Source organism: Anabrus simplex, chromosome 14 (genome assembly GCF_040414725.1).
Source record: "Anabrus simplex isolate iqAnaSimp1 chromosome 14, ASM4041472v1, whole genome shotgun sequence".
NCBI lineage: Eukaryota > Metazoa > Arthropoda > Insecta > Orthoptera > Tettigoniidae > Anabrus > Anabrus simplex.
The window spans coordinates 54,299,501-54,314,311 of NC_090278.1; the positions used below are offsets into that span (position 1 = coordinate 54,299,501).

Below are 14,811 nucleotides of genomic sequence, written 5' to 3' on the forward strand. Positions count from 1 at the left end.
ATCCGAGATTATGACATTATCCGACTTTTTGGAAATCTAAGATAATATCAAAAGTAACTGACGTAGAATACGGAACCCAGTATGAGAATGCCAAAGTGAGTATTCGGTACTGAGGAATTGTAAAAACCTGCCCTATTTGGATCGGCCTCCGCTGTATTTAATATGAAGAAACCTGCTATATGTTTTTCCAAGCAACTTTCCTTCACGTATCAATTGTAAACTTGACTTGAAGTGTCAGTTAAACAGTATCACCTTCCATATACGGTACTTCAGATAAGAAATTCCAAACATTATACTTACATATTTACCGAAGATAGGACTACTGATAAAGGATGCCAGCTCGAAGCTACCGAATACAAGTCCGTACTCCGTCGCTGATGCGCCTTTCAGTTCAGCCTGAAACAAAAGAAATTCTTTCTGAGATGATAATAATAATAATAATAATAATAATAATAATAATAATAATAATAATAATAATAATAATAATAATAATAATAATAATAATCGTATGGCCTCAGCTACCGTGTGCAGACATTTCAATTTGACGCCATCTGGCTGTCTGCTCGTCAATTTCGACGTTCCGTTTTACTCTAGGTCCACCAGATGGCAGACAGAGTAAACTGGATCTCTTTTGGGCGTCTGTGGCTGAGATTTTAATGAATTTTGTCGGGTAAACACCAAATGTGTCACCAGAGATATTTTACATGCCGACATCGTACGACATGGAGTATCGAATGGACTTTTTTCCGCCCTTCAAAAATCCGATTACCTCTGCCGGGTTTGAACCCGCTATCTTGGGATCCGGAGGTCGACTCTCTACCACTGATCCACAGAGCAGCTATCGCCTGAGATTAAGACTCTTGTTAAAGCTTCATACAATGTCAATGACTTCCATGGAAACAATTAGTTACTGCTTGTCAAATTTAAACTCTTCCTATGGGTGGGGTCGGTAATGTAACACTCACGGTATCCTCTGCCTCTCGTAAGAGGTGACTAAAAGGGGCTTCAGGGGCTCTCAGCTTGGAAGCGTGGCTTGGCGACCACGGGGTCCTTCACCTGAGTCCTGGCATTGCTTCCACTTACTACTGCCAGGCTCCTCACTTTCATCTATCCTATCTTACCTTTCTTGGTCAACTCTTGTTATTTTCCGACCCCGACGCTATTGGGTTCTGAGAGCTAGGGAGTCTTTCATTGTCACGCCCTTCGTGACCCTTGTTTACCTTTGGCCGATACCTTCATTTTTCGAAGAGTCGGATCTCTTCCTTTTTTCTTTCTCTCTGATGAGTGTTAATAGAGAGTGCTTGCCTAGTTGTACTTCTTCTTACAACAATCATCACCACCACCTCAAAATTAAACGTCAGAACAATCTCACTTCGCACAATTTCAGAATGAATATAACTTCTAAATTGATACTACCCTCAAAAGGGGATAGAAAACTTATCTACAAAGGCTACATGAACCTCAAACATAGGTCCAAGTGGACATGTGATGACAAAGCCCGATGTAATCCTATGATAACTGCATTTTTATTTACTCATTTGTTTAAACATTGCCTTTTACAGAGCGTATCCCCAATTACAAAAGGCAGTACATATTACATACATAGAACATTTTAAAAACATAAAAAGGTTGGAAATTACAAACTATCCACTTCATAGCCGTATCGATAATATAATCTAATGGTTTCGTAAGAAAAATATTTTCCACCTAATCGATACCTTATTTTATTTTGCCTTGGGCAATTTATATCATCCAAGGTTATGAATTGCATTATTGGTTCCGTATTGAATTAAGAGTACATATAATTTAATTGACAAAGTTTTAATCCACCTACTCAATACTATACAATATGCCTATGTATACATTAGAATGTATTAGTACCACGATATCATTTTATCTCACATAACATTTCATGCATTTCACCATTTTATATCACATTACACATTTTGCTCATTTGATTAATTTTATCAATTTACGACAAGATATTGTTCCTGCGTATCAACAAATAAAAAGTGTACCTTATTTAGGCTGATGACCCACACAGGGTCGAAACTAGTTCCCTAATACATTGAAATATATACATAGGCATTACAATTATTGTTTAGTACTGAGTAAGTGGATTAAAACTTTGTCAATTAAATTATATGCAATTTATATCATTAAAAATAATAGTACATGTTTCGATCGCTTTGCGATCATCATCAGCTGCATACACAAAAGCATAGATCAAAAAACATTAAAGCAAGCACATAATTAAATCTTTGTTGATTTTAAAACTAATGTTAGTACAGGTTTTTGGGTTGGAGGGGGTGGTGTTGCGGCGGGTAAGGGACGGTTGTTACGAGGAAGCTAATTTAAAATAAGTTTAAAACTTCTATCTTATTGAGCTAAAATGTCTTCAGTGTCTAAGTCCCAAAGGCGTAATTAAAAATCACTTATTATTTTAATACTAGAGCCTCCGCGGCTCAGACGGCAGCGCGTCGGCCTCTCACCGCTGGATACCGTGGTTCAAATCCCGGTCACTCCATGTGAGATTTGTGCTGGACAAAGCGGAGGCAGGACAGGTTTTTCTCCGGGTACTCCGGTTTTCCCTGTCGTCTTTCATTCCAGCAACACTCTCCATTCTCATTTCATAGCATCTATCATTAATTAATAAATCACTTTGGGAGTGGCGACCCCATCGTACTAACAGCCTATATCTTCATTACATCCCTGACCCGGTCTATGACTGGAAAACAGGTTGTAGGTTTTCATTTTCATTATTTTAATACCAGAATTTGGTGTTATGATCTTGAAATATTTTAAAACTAAAATCTTCTTCTTCTTCTTCTATTGAATTCTTATCTTCTCCCTAGTCGCTTTTGTACTGTGCTGGAAAAATATATGTAAAAGGTTCATCCACTTGTTTTGTCCTTTTTTAAGTTCAGAAGGTGGATTCGCTGTTAGTTTGAGTTAAGAGTTGTATTCACATACATGTCAGGTTGGATAGCTTGTTGTACTGTACAATCCCTGACCGTAGTTCCGGGTGTGGGTCTGTATCTACTGTCCTCGACCTAACGAAACCATTAGAAATTAGAACAGAACAAACCAAAATAAATAAACTGAGTCTGCCTCGCAGACAAACGAAGCATCTTCATGTACAACCATAATTTGTTTTTAAATTCTAATAAGTGCAGTAATCTATATATTAAAAAATTTATGAAAACTAAAGTCAGTCAGTCCGGCCATTCTATCTGGTCGATTTCCTTCATTTTTTCTTTAACTGAAAGGTATTCATCCACAGATTTGTCATCAGGTACTATAAATCACTTAACTTCCGCCTTCCTCAAATTATTTGATTTTTTCAATTTTTTGTCTCTTTGACGCAATCATATCTTTGGTTCTAATTGAGGTACGGAGTTCGTTTTGACCTAAGAACACTGAGTGGATCAAGCTCTTTTATTTCAGCCCTTAACTATTCAAATTGGTTGATTCTGAGGAAAGTTATGAGTGCACATTCAATTTTACGTCTCATTTCTTCAACATTTTTTCTCATTGAACCAATCATATCTTTTGTTATAATTGAGGTAGGCAGTTCGTTTTGGTCTAAAAACACTCAGTGGATCAAGCGCTTTCTTTTTAGGTAACAACTACTTAAATTGGTAGATTCTGAGAAAAGGTATGAGTACATTTGTCTCTTTGAAGGACTTTTCAACAGTTCGGCGCGTAGTGTTGTTCCAAGGAACGTTTAATTCAATTTCTTTGTGTGATGTATTTTCAAGTGTTTTGTTGACATAATATTACATTCTATTACCACAGCAGATCATGTGCTTTATTTCATTAACTCAAAACTTTGTAAATACATTCGTGAGGATAGTAACGAACAACACCATACTTTGTACATTGCGGGCGGAGCCAGCGGGAAACTGCTAGTTATATTATCAGTAATAAGGAAACACACTACTCATAAGACGAAATTTACAATGAAGTGATGTACTGTATATACCAATATATTGGAATATTTAGTAAAGACCGCTTAACACTAACCCGATATGCGAAAAAGAAATTCGCACATTGGCATTGTAAAATCAATATTATTAACATTTAAGGCTATTTGTTTACACTGCTCACATATTCTAACCAATGGTGACTTTTTTTGACAAAAACGGACGTCCACAGTAGAATGGTTGCGGTGCCCTCAAATTAGTTAACTTTACACTAAAGTTCACCCTAGCAAGTAAATCGCTATCATCTATTATATCATTTATACATCAGCTGGTTCAGCTGTTTTGTTAGAAATGGAACACAGTCATGTTCCTGAATGAGGCCGCTGCTAAGGTGAAAAACTGAAACAAGGAATTAAGCTGTCACCTGTCAGCTTTATTCAATTTCCATAAACCATCGTACAAAATACAACTGTTGGCACATCCAGCGATAAAAATTATTTCCTTTGTAGGAAATTTTAGATTTTTATCGCTACTACTAGAGGCATACAAGGATTACAAGTTGCTTTACGTCGCACCGACACCGATAGGTCTTATGGCGACGATGGGATAGGGAAGGGCTAGAAGTGGGAAGGAAGCAAGTCATCATCTCCATACAGATCAGGGGTGGAAGGTAAAGGCTTCTACCATACATAACCTCGGCACTTGTTGGGGTAGAGTGGTTAGCTCTACGCCCGGCCGCTTTTGTCACCAGGAATTAACCTGGTACTCATTTTTGGTGTAGGCTGAGTGAACCTCAGGGCCATGTGCACCTCCGGAAGTGGAAATCTCGTTTCTTAAATTTTACGACTTCCTGACGGGGTTTCGAACCCACGTCCTTCCGGGCGAACCGAGCAGGCAGCCTCTGGGAAGGAAGCAGCCGTATTATTATTATTATTATTATTATTATTATTATTATTATTATTATTATTATCGTATAACAAGGAAATTATATACATAATATACAATATACACAATAACAAAAAACTTCAGGCATTAGTGTTATCCGTTATATCTGAATATCCAACTTTTCAATCCACTGTAGTGCTTCCGCTGTTGGTGATAGGAAGTCATCCAATCTACCTGGACAAGCCCGAAGTTGACTGTCTGGTAATGTCCGAGTTTCGCATTCATCGAGATCATCTTCTTGTTGTAAGTGTTCATAGTTTAAATGCCAAGTTCATCTTGCTGATTCTCGATACTGGGGCCTCTCTTTCTGACAGGTTGTTGTCTATCACCTCTCCCAGATACTTCAATTTCTCGACTTTCTCAATCCTTTTTCTATCAACTGTCATCCATCTGGGTGCTTAAGGTACGAAAGTGGGAAACCACGGGAAACCATCTTCAGGGCTGCTGAGAGTGGGGGTTCGAACACACTATCTTCCGAATGCAAGCTCACAGCTGCGCGACCTTAACTGGACGGCCACTTACTCTGTATATTTTCAAAGGTACTGCTACACAGGGCAGAAAAAACAATTGGAACCACAAATTGGTGAGTATTAAGGAGTGTTTAGAAATGGCAGATCGTGTGCGGAACAAATCCTGAACCTAAAGTTGATCGTTGCGTGCTAAAAACAGAAATATGAAGAATTCGTGCTCACATTTGTGGATTTCAAAAAGGCCTACGATTCGGTAGAAAGGGAAACGATGAACCATATCCTAGAAGAAATGGGTCTAGATGAGAAGACAAAAGAACTCACTGAACATACAGTGACTGGAATGACATCCAATATCAAGTTCAGAGGGATCCTATCTGAATCTGTTGGGATTCAAACAGGGTCCAGACAGGGATATGGACATTCTCCCCTTTTATTAAACTGAGTTATTGGCAAGTTGATTAGAGAGTGGTGCCGAAAAATGAAGGAGTAGGCGGTATACGAAAGGGATGCAATAACAAAGGAATTGAAGTTGACTGTTTAGCCTTTGCGGATGACATTGTGGTTCTATGAGAGTCAAAAGAGGAGGCAAGGAACCAAATTGTCCAGCTCCAGGAAGAAGCGAGTAAAGCAGGCCTACGGATCTTCTTCGAGGAGACATAATGCATGACCAACATCGAAACAGCACCCGGATGACAGTTGAGAGAGAAAGGATTGAGAAAGTAGAGAAATTCAAGTACCTGGGAGAGGTGATGGACAATAATCTATTACAAGTTGCCCATTTCATGACTAAATGCAAATACCAACAACAAATTAAACTTAAACAGCATTCAGAAAAAGAAAAAGGATATGTCAAATTCACCTTTAATAACCCAAAGATTTACGAAATCACCTACTTATTCAAGAAACACAACACCAAAGCAGCCTTCTCAACCAACAACAACACTAAACATAGGTTCTTTAGTCACAATAAAGCTAATAAACTTAAAGAAGACGAATTCCAGGAATCTGGTATTTATAAGCTAACTTGTACTGAATGTAAAAAAACTTACGTGGGGCAATCTGGAAGGAACTTCTTCATTAGATATCAAGAACACGTCAATGCTGAAAAATACAAAAGATTCTCTGCCATGGGATCCCATATGAAAGGGTCCAACCACAAATTCACCAATATCAGACAAGACCTTCAAATTATCTGTATGATAAATAAAGGAAATATAATGAACAACCTGGAAAACATCCACATCGTTCTTGATAAATTAGAAAACGGTGAAGAGAATCTTAACGAAAACAACGAGCAAAAAATCATCTTATACGAGAACATTAGTAAATACTTGGAATGGGTAGACATAAAACAGACAAGACGAACAAGAGATATAATCAAACACGACATCGCAGAAGCACAACCCAGTCTCCCTCCTCCCTCACATGATATTTTAGATGACGACAAAACTCTACTTCCCTTCTCTCCAGAGATTTGCATGAACTGTCAGACTGTGTCACGTCGTTATTTCACCAGGTCGCGCTCTAAGACAAACCCTCTAGACAGCGCAGAATAAACATCTTTTCCAAACAAGAACGAGAGGCAAGATGTCCTGTTCTGATGACCTCCATTTTTAAACAAAGGAGTCCCCAAAGAACTTTTATTATTTGTGCTTATTGTCCTAATGTTTTTTTTTCTATTCTTTCTTTATACAGCTGAAGAGGACCACTAAGTGGTCGAAACATGTCCTGTAAGTGCTAATTTATATTCAATTTTGCCTGAGGCAATAATAAAGTATCGATTAGGTGGTTATTTTACTAACTTCTTGAGACAATAATCTGTCAGAAAAAGAGGTACTGTTATTGAGAATCAACAAGATGAACTTGGCATATAAACTAAATATGAACACTTACAACAACAAGAATATTTCGATCAATGCAAAACTCAGACAGTACCAGGCAGTCATCCGCCAGGAGGCTTTATATGTAGCTGAATGTCTAAACCTGATAAAAACAGGATTGCTCACGAATATGGCTGGTGGAGAGAAAAGATTCTGAAGAAAATACTGGGACCCCAAAGAACAGAGGATGGATCATACAGAAAGAACGGAAACAAAGAATTATACTTGAGGATGAAAAATATGTCAAATATTATCTGGAAGAGGAGAGCCATGACCTTCGGACATATCTACAGAATGAACCCGGGAAGATTGGCCAATCAGATAAGTTTTTTTTTACTAGTTGCGTAAGTCACACCGACACAGATAGGTCTTATGGCGACGATGGAATAGGAAAGGCCTAGGAATTGGAAGGAAGCGGACGTGGCCTTAATTAAGGTACAGCCCCAGCATTTGCCTGATGTGAAAATGAGAAACCACGGAAAACCGTCTTCAGGGCTGCCGACAGTGGTGTTCGAACCCACTATCTCCCGGATGCAAGCTCACAGCTGCGAGCCCCTAACCGCACGGCCAACTCGCTCGGTAATAATGGTTTTTAAGACCAGGGAAACTGCTCTACACTGACTCAGGAGGTGAAGAAGGACCTGGAAAAAATGGGAATACACGGAACGGAAATCAACAACAGGGATGCTTACAAGTCTAGGATCAAGACCACCAAAACTTTTCAAGGAAAAATTAGATACCATGCCCAAGCACCATGGACAGAAAAGAGGAGGAGATTGCATAGTGAAATAATGAAGGAGTACCTAGACGAGGATTAAATCCCAGAAACAGATGCAGCTGAATTTGAATTAACGTGGTCCATAGTCTGTCAAAAGGGAAGAAGTAGAAGTAGGCTCATGTATACAGTAGCTTTCTTGTCTTTATCGACGTGGTACAGCTGGGTAGAGATCGGATATGTAGCGTTGTTTGAACCAGGCTTGTAGACGATGATGGCCATCCGCCTCGTGCTTCCTTGACTGGCAACTCGTGCAACGCTGAGAAAGGCCGCGATATTAAAAGACTTAAAAGCGGAGATTCACCCATAAAGTAAAAGAGAAAATACACAGATTTTGACGAACGGGTTGAACGGGTCGTAGCAAGAATGATGGTGGTGATTATTGTTTTAAGAGGAAGTACAACTAGGCAACCATCCTCTATAATTATAACACTAATCAGAGAGAAAAAATGGAAGGGATCCGACACTTCGAAAAATGAAGACATGGGGCAAAGGAGGACAAGGGCCACGAAGGGCATGAAAATGAAAATGAAAGACGTAATACCGTCGGGGTCGGAAAAGGACAAGAGTTGACCAAGGGAGGTCGGATAGGACAGATGAAAGTGAGGAGCCTGACACAAGTGGAAGCAATGCCAGGACTCGGATAAGGGCCCGTGGTCGCCAACCCAAGATCGAAAATTTAGAGCCCCTGGGGCCAAAATGGCCAAGTGGACTCGTTGCAAACCACGAGGAATATAGAAACTAGGACAAAAATGATTGACTATCTACGAGCACACTCCTACAACTTCGCGCCGGAGAGCTAAATTCTGTCCTAGCCCTGCCCTATACAGTGAAACTTGTTCAAAGCGGAACTTGAGCAATGCGGAAACTTGTCGACTACGGAATTTTTTCTCGGTCCCGGTAAAACTTACGGCGTTATAATGTTTTTACTTTTCTATAATGCGGGATCTCCTCAACGCGGAAACGGAAACAAGTAATTAAATAATCGAAAGCGACTTTCAACCTATTAGGTCGTGTTACGTACATTTAGTACGTGATGAAGAGATGTTAAGTACAGAACAAAAATGGCCAACCAGACACCAGTGGGATCCGAACCCACAACCTCCCGATTTCGCGTCGGTTGCTCTACCAATTGAGCTATGGTGGCCTAGGCCACTTTGTTCTGTTGGAAAGGATCTAAGCTACAGGGAGGTTGTGGGTTCGGATCCCACTGGTGTCTGGTTGGCCATTTTTGTTCTGTACTTAACATCTCTTCATCACGTACTAAATGTACGTAACACGACCTAATAGGTTGAAAGTCGCTTTCGATTACAATGTGGTCGTGAAAATTCAATATTCATTAAATAATGAAATAATTTTTTAAAATCTGCTTAAACAATGCGGAACATTACGAACTGATGTATGATGTTGATGATTGACGTTTGTCGTTTAAAGGGGCCTAACATCGAGGTAATTGGCCCGTAATGGTACGAAATGAGACGAAATGTGATGACAAATTAAAAGTCTAAAATCCTCCACTGACCAGAATTCAAAGCGTGAGGACGAAGAATGAATGGATGGACGGATATGAATTTAAAACGATCAGTGGATCCGACCCACAGTGCCTCACATGCACAGAAGCTGGTACAAAGCAATAGTATTACTGACCAAGGGACTGTTTCTATAGCACGATGCTGAATCGATTATGCTTGTTGTCGAAACGGGTCCAAAATCCAGGTTATCGGCCCCTCATAATGGTATTTATCGCTACATAAGTAAAACCATGGCATTTGTCATTTTACGGTACTAATCAAGAGTAGCGTAGTCTCATGGTATTCCACACATTATGGTACTACTCACAGGTAATGAAATTCGCACATGTATTACAGACCTACTGTGTTTCGCACATTGCGGCGCCATTGACAGGCAACGCAAACCTATGGTGTTCATCACCTAAGTGTACTAACCACAGGGACTCGTACTATCGCGTGGTGTTCATCATATAGTGGGTACTAATCATAGGCAAGCCAGAACCATGGGTTCCCTCATCCCACGGTGTCGTTCATATAGTGCTACTAATCACAAACCTATTTGGTACCCAACATAGTGGTACTACGCGCAAGTAAAAGCAACCCATAGTGTTCCCCCCGTGGTGGTACTAATCACAAGTAGTTTCATGGTTCTAATTTGATCATCCCTTGGTCGCCCCTTTTAGTCGCCTCTTACGACAGACAGAGGATACCGTGGGTGAATTCTTCGCCTGCGTCCCCCACCCACAGGGGGTTGTGTGTTTGGCCCGCGAGAGGTATTTTATTTCCCTTAAGTCCGCCAGCAAGCCGGTTAGGACCCCGCTATCCACCAACTGGGACGCGCCACGTGGGGGTATCACCTCTCTCCTGCTACGCCAGCGTAGCAGGTTCGTGGCGAACTGATGTAGTCCTACGTATAATATTTGTGCATTGCTGTTGCTGATATGACCAACGTCATTGTATGGACAAACAGAAGCACGTGTTCAGAGCACCTGCTTTTCTATTTCTTCACTGGGACACTTCCGAATTTCTGTGAGGGAAAGACCAGTAAGACCAGACCTCCTAAGATCTAAGATAAACAGGCACAGTGATACAGACAACGAAACGAATGAAGCGCTTTAAAACATATCGGCAATATCCGACCTGTGGCAAGCAAGGAACGTTCTCTGCGAATCAAGGAACTTTATTATTCGAAATGATGAACAGCTTATGACACATCACAATTTCCAATCAGCCACAGAGCTTCAAACAGTGAGAAAGGCCGAGAAAGAGGAGCAGACGGAAGAAGAAGACGAGCAAGAAGATGAAGATCAAATCAAGATTCGAATCCACGAACATGTCCTACAGTGCATTTTTGAGAAAGCAATTTGCCATTACATCTAACTCTTCCACGTTTCATTGTCTAATGCAGGACCTCTCAAACGCCCAAAATCTCACGCGTGCAGAGCGAGGCGCAAGAGCTCCGTGCACTGTGCATCGGTGCCGCTCGGTATAGCTCGGATCAACGCTTCGTCTCTTGGCTACTCGGCTAAGCTCGGCTCTACTCGGCTATACTCGGCTCAACTCAGCCCGGATTTGGAGCGCTACGGCGCAAGTGGGGCAGAGGGAGACAGGCGGAGCGAGCGAGAGGCGTGAGGAAAGAGAGAGTAAGCGCTATTGCTCCAAATCGAGGAGTGGGGGTCTGCACTCTGGTCAACCAAGCCAAGTCGTCTTTTGCACCGTGCACAGTGCATGCACCACGCGCATGCACCCTGAGAGGCCCTGGTCTAATGGAATCAGCTCAGGACTGCATTTAGAAAGAAGGGGAAACAAGTTTCTTTGATCTGTGGAAGAAAGCTTATTGTTGTGAAGTACTGTATAGAGTATTGTGGTGGAAATAAATTTACGGAGCGTGTATCCTCTGTTGTGAAACAGTGCAATATAGTGTTGATATAGTGTCAAAATTATATACATACTGTATGTAATAATAAATCGTAGTAATAATAATAATAATAATTAACAAATCAGTACATTACAGCACTACGAACATCAATCTGGATAACCGAGTGTCGTGCGTAGGCAGATACAGGTAAACTCTAAATAATATTTAACATTTCTGTATACTGCATCATGTTTTGTGTAGCACTGGTCATGATTGGTGTTTTAAGACAAAAAGGCGATGTTTTGTGCAATGCGGAAACTTGTCTAATTCGAAAAAATAATGGTGGTCCCTTAATATTCCGCATTGAACAAATTTTACTGTACTATCGCCCCGTAGGTATTTTATGTGACGGTGTGATATAAAACCAACAGCAATATACAGGATTATTCACCTAAGATGTTATACAGTAATAACGTCTAAACCATTAAATATATGTGTATTCTGTTTTCATATCCTTAAATGATACCCAGGGGCTTGTAAAATAATGGGATATTGATATTAACTCCATATTTTTAAATGGAACGGCGCAAATTCATAGAGCTGGCCTAAAAGTTCAACTGCGTACAAGTTCAAATATGTAAGCATTTTTAAAAATCGGACAGTTACTTTTTGAGATCTCAATAAGAACAGCATGCGTGGTTTTGCATGCCGCATCAGACAGCGTGCAGTCGGGCAAGGACATATTGCCGCGCAAGCCGTCTCCTGGGCGTGATTCCAGCCACAGGAATGTAAGCATACCGTACACATGTGATGGGTTTGCAAAGTGTGTATGACAGGCGAACTCATGAAAGGACAGGGAGGGTTGATGTTTTTAAAAGGAATAAAATAATTACTTTGACTTCAAAAGAGCATAACGAAAGCTATAATTGCCACTGGTTCGAGTGTACAGTACATACTACTGCATGAATTGAAAATAAACATAACACAGTATACAGTACATGTCTGGTATAATTTATGAATATGAAAACAGAATACCAATATATTTAATGGTTTAGACCAGGGCCTCTCAGGGTGCATGCGCGTGGTGCATGCACTGTGCACGGTGCAAAAGACGACTTCGCTTGGTTGACCAGAGTGCAGACCCCCCACTCCTCTCTCCCTACACCTGTCTCCCCGTTCGGCCTGTCTCCGCGTTCCTCACCTTCACTGCTGTTTCTCCCCCACTGCGAAATGTTTACGTGTGGTGAGCGGAGACGCTCAGTTGTATGGGACAAGGTTACCAGTGTTATTAAAAAAAAATTAAAAAAAGTGAATTAGAAATACACATACATGTTTGAGAGGAATGTAAACATAATTTTTAAAAAAATGCAGAACCTGTAACCAAAATGAAAATGCTACAGTACTGGAACAAACCTCATTTGTGGATATAGAATGCTCTTCTTCAAGCTGTTTCAACTTCCTTAATTCTTTCTCTCTGACGTCTCCTATGATTTCACAATAATTTTCCGAATGTAGTCTGTTGTAGTGTCTTTCAATAGACGATTTTCTTACGCACGTAATTATCGTCCCACAGATTAAGCATTTGGCGTTATCGTCACGACAAACAAACAAACAAAAAAAAAATACGAAAGTTCCCAGTTCGATTGAAATGGACTTTCGGAAGTCTTTGCTTTCTTCGAAACAGGTTGCTCCATTATTATGTTGTAGTCGTGCGCTTATCTATTTCACTGATAAACACGTCGTCTACCATCAAACGCTTCGTCGCTCTCAGCACACTACACCATCCGAGTCAAGCCGAGTTGAGGCGAAGCGTACCGATGCACAGTGCACAGAGCCTATGCACCTCGCTCTGCACGCGTGAGAGTTTGGGCGTTTGAGAGGCCCTGGTTTAGACGTTAATTCCGTGTAACATCTTAGGCGAATAACCCTGTATAATATATATCTCAAAATTGGAAAGCAAAGAAAAAGCACATTAGGGCTCAATAAATTAAATTATTTGAACGGATTATTTAAAGTCGATGGACAACGTTGTGATCCAGCACGGACAGCTGTACTTAAAACACCACTGAACGTTCAATTCACTTGAAGAAATTCGATCTTGTCATGGATTTGCCATTGTATTCACAATGAACTAGACGAGATCTCATTGACACATGGAAAATAGAGAACTGTTGAAGCGCCTAGGTCAATCACAGAGGCTGTCAGATTGAAAGCTGAAAGACATAGCCTACGCATGCACAGAAATGGTGTCCAAATATAAGCAAAGCACGGCGTCCCCTACCTCATCACTTAACGCATTATTGCAAGTAGACAGTTCACTACAAGACTGCTATGATTGAAATGGGCACAGTGGTGGATGTATAGCAGTATACAGACTGTGCCTTTAATACTACCCCTTCATTCCCAAACCCTCCTTTCAATTACTAGATGGGAGGCAATGTTGATTGTTTATGTCGGGACACCATTTCTGTGCATGCGTGTACACCAGACAATAACTTAAGTATGTATAATAAACGTCTCACCTCTTTAGGGTAAAATGGTGCTTGCAGGGAGATGCATATTGAGCTGGCAAAATGGACACTGCCCAGGACGAGCAGTGTTACCAACTCCCGGCGGGTAAACTTGTGCTTGTTGATACCCATTGTCCTGCCTGCAACAACATCAAATTTATGCGTCACTTACAATACTTCTGAAACACAAAAGAAATTGTAGGCATGATATAGGTTTTGGGCTTTTCTTGGGATTTTCTTCTGAAAAAGCGGAGCAGAGTTCTTTGCAAAACGTGAAGAATTTCACCTTGTTTTCTTAACACGGCATAAGCCCAATAAGATATAACATTTGAAAACTAGAAAAAATCAGCTGGAACTGATAAGATTTCTGGAGATATACTAAAGACAATGGGTTGGGATATAGTACTATTTCTAAAGCACTTATCTGATTATTGTTTGCGTGAAGGAGCTATACCAAAGGAATGGAGAGTTGCTATACTAGTCCCTGTGTATAAAGGAAAGGGTGATAGACATAAAGCTGACAATTACAGGCCAGTAAGTTTGACACGCATTGCATGTAAGCTTTGGGAAAGCATTCTTTCTAATATTATTTTAGACATTTTTGCGAAATTAATAACTGGTTAGATAAAAGGCAGTTCGGGTTTAGGAAAGGTTGTTCCACTGAATCTCAACTTGTAGGATTCCAGCAAGATACTTTGTATAGCATATATCTTGGATTCAGGAGCTCAAATGGACTGAATCACGATTGGCCTATCTAAGGCATTTGATAGGGTGGATCAAGGGAGACTACTGGCTAAAATGAGTGCAATTGGACTAGACAAAAGAGTGACTGAATGGGTGGCTATATTTCTAGAAAATAGAACTCTGAGAATTAGAGTAGGCGAAACTTTACCTGACCCTGTAATAATTAAGAGAGGAATTCCTCAAGGCAGAATT

At 40.4% G+C, this 14,811-nt stretch overlaps 1 protein-coding gene across 4 annotated transcripts in view; it reads right to left on the bottom strand.

Annotated features, from left to right (window-relative positions):
* Positions 1–14,811, bottom strand: part of LOC136885569 (MFS-type transporter SLC18B1) — a 186,227-nt gene that overhangs the window by 55,834 nt on the left and 115,582 nt on the right. For all 4 annotated transcript variants that reach the window (XM_067158213.2, XM_067158216.2, XM_067158214.2 and 1 more), the window contains exons 2-3: positions 13,888–14,015; positions 301–396 (exon numbers count right to left, since the gene is read on the bottom strand). In XM_067158213.2, the coding sequence (XP_067014314.2) occupies positions 301–396; positions 13,888–14,007 (216 nt within the window). In that variant the 5' untranslated portion in view covers positions 14,008–14,015. The remainder of the gene's footprint in view (positions 1–300; positions 397–13,887; positions 14,016–14,811) is intronic.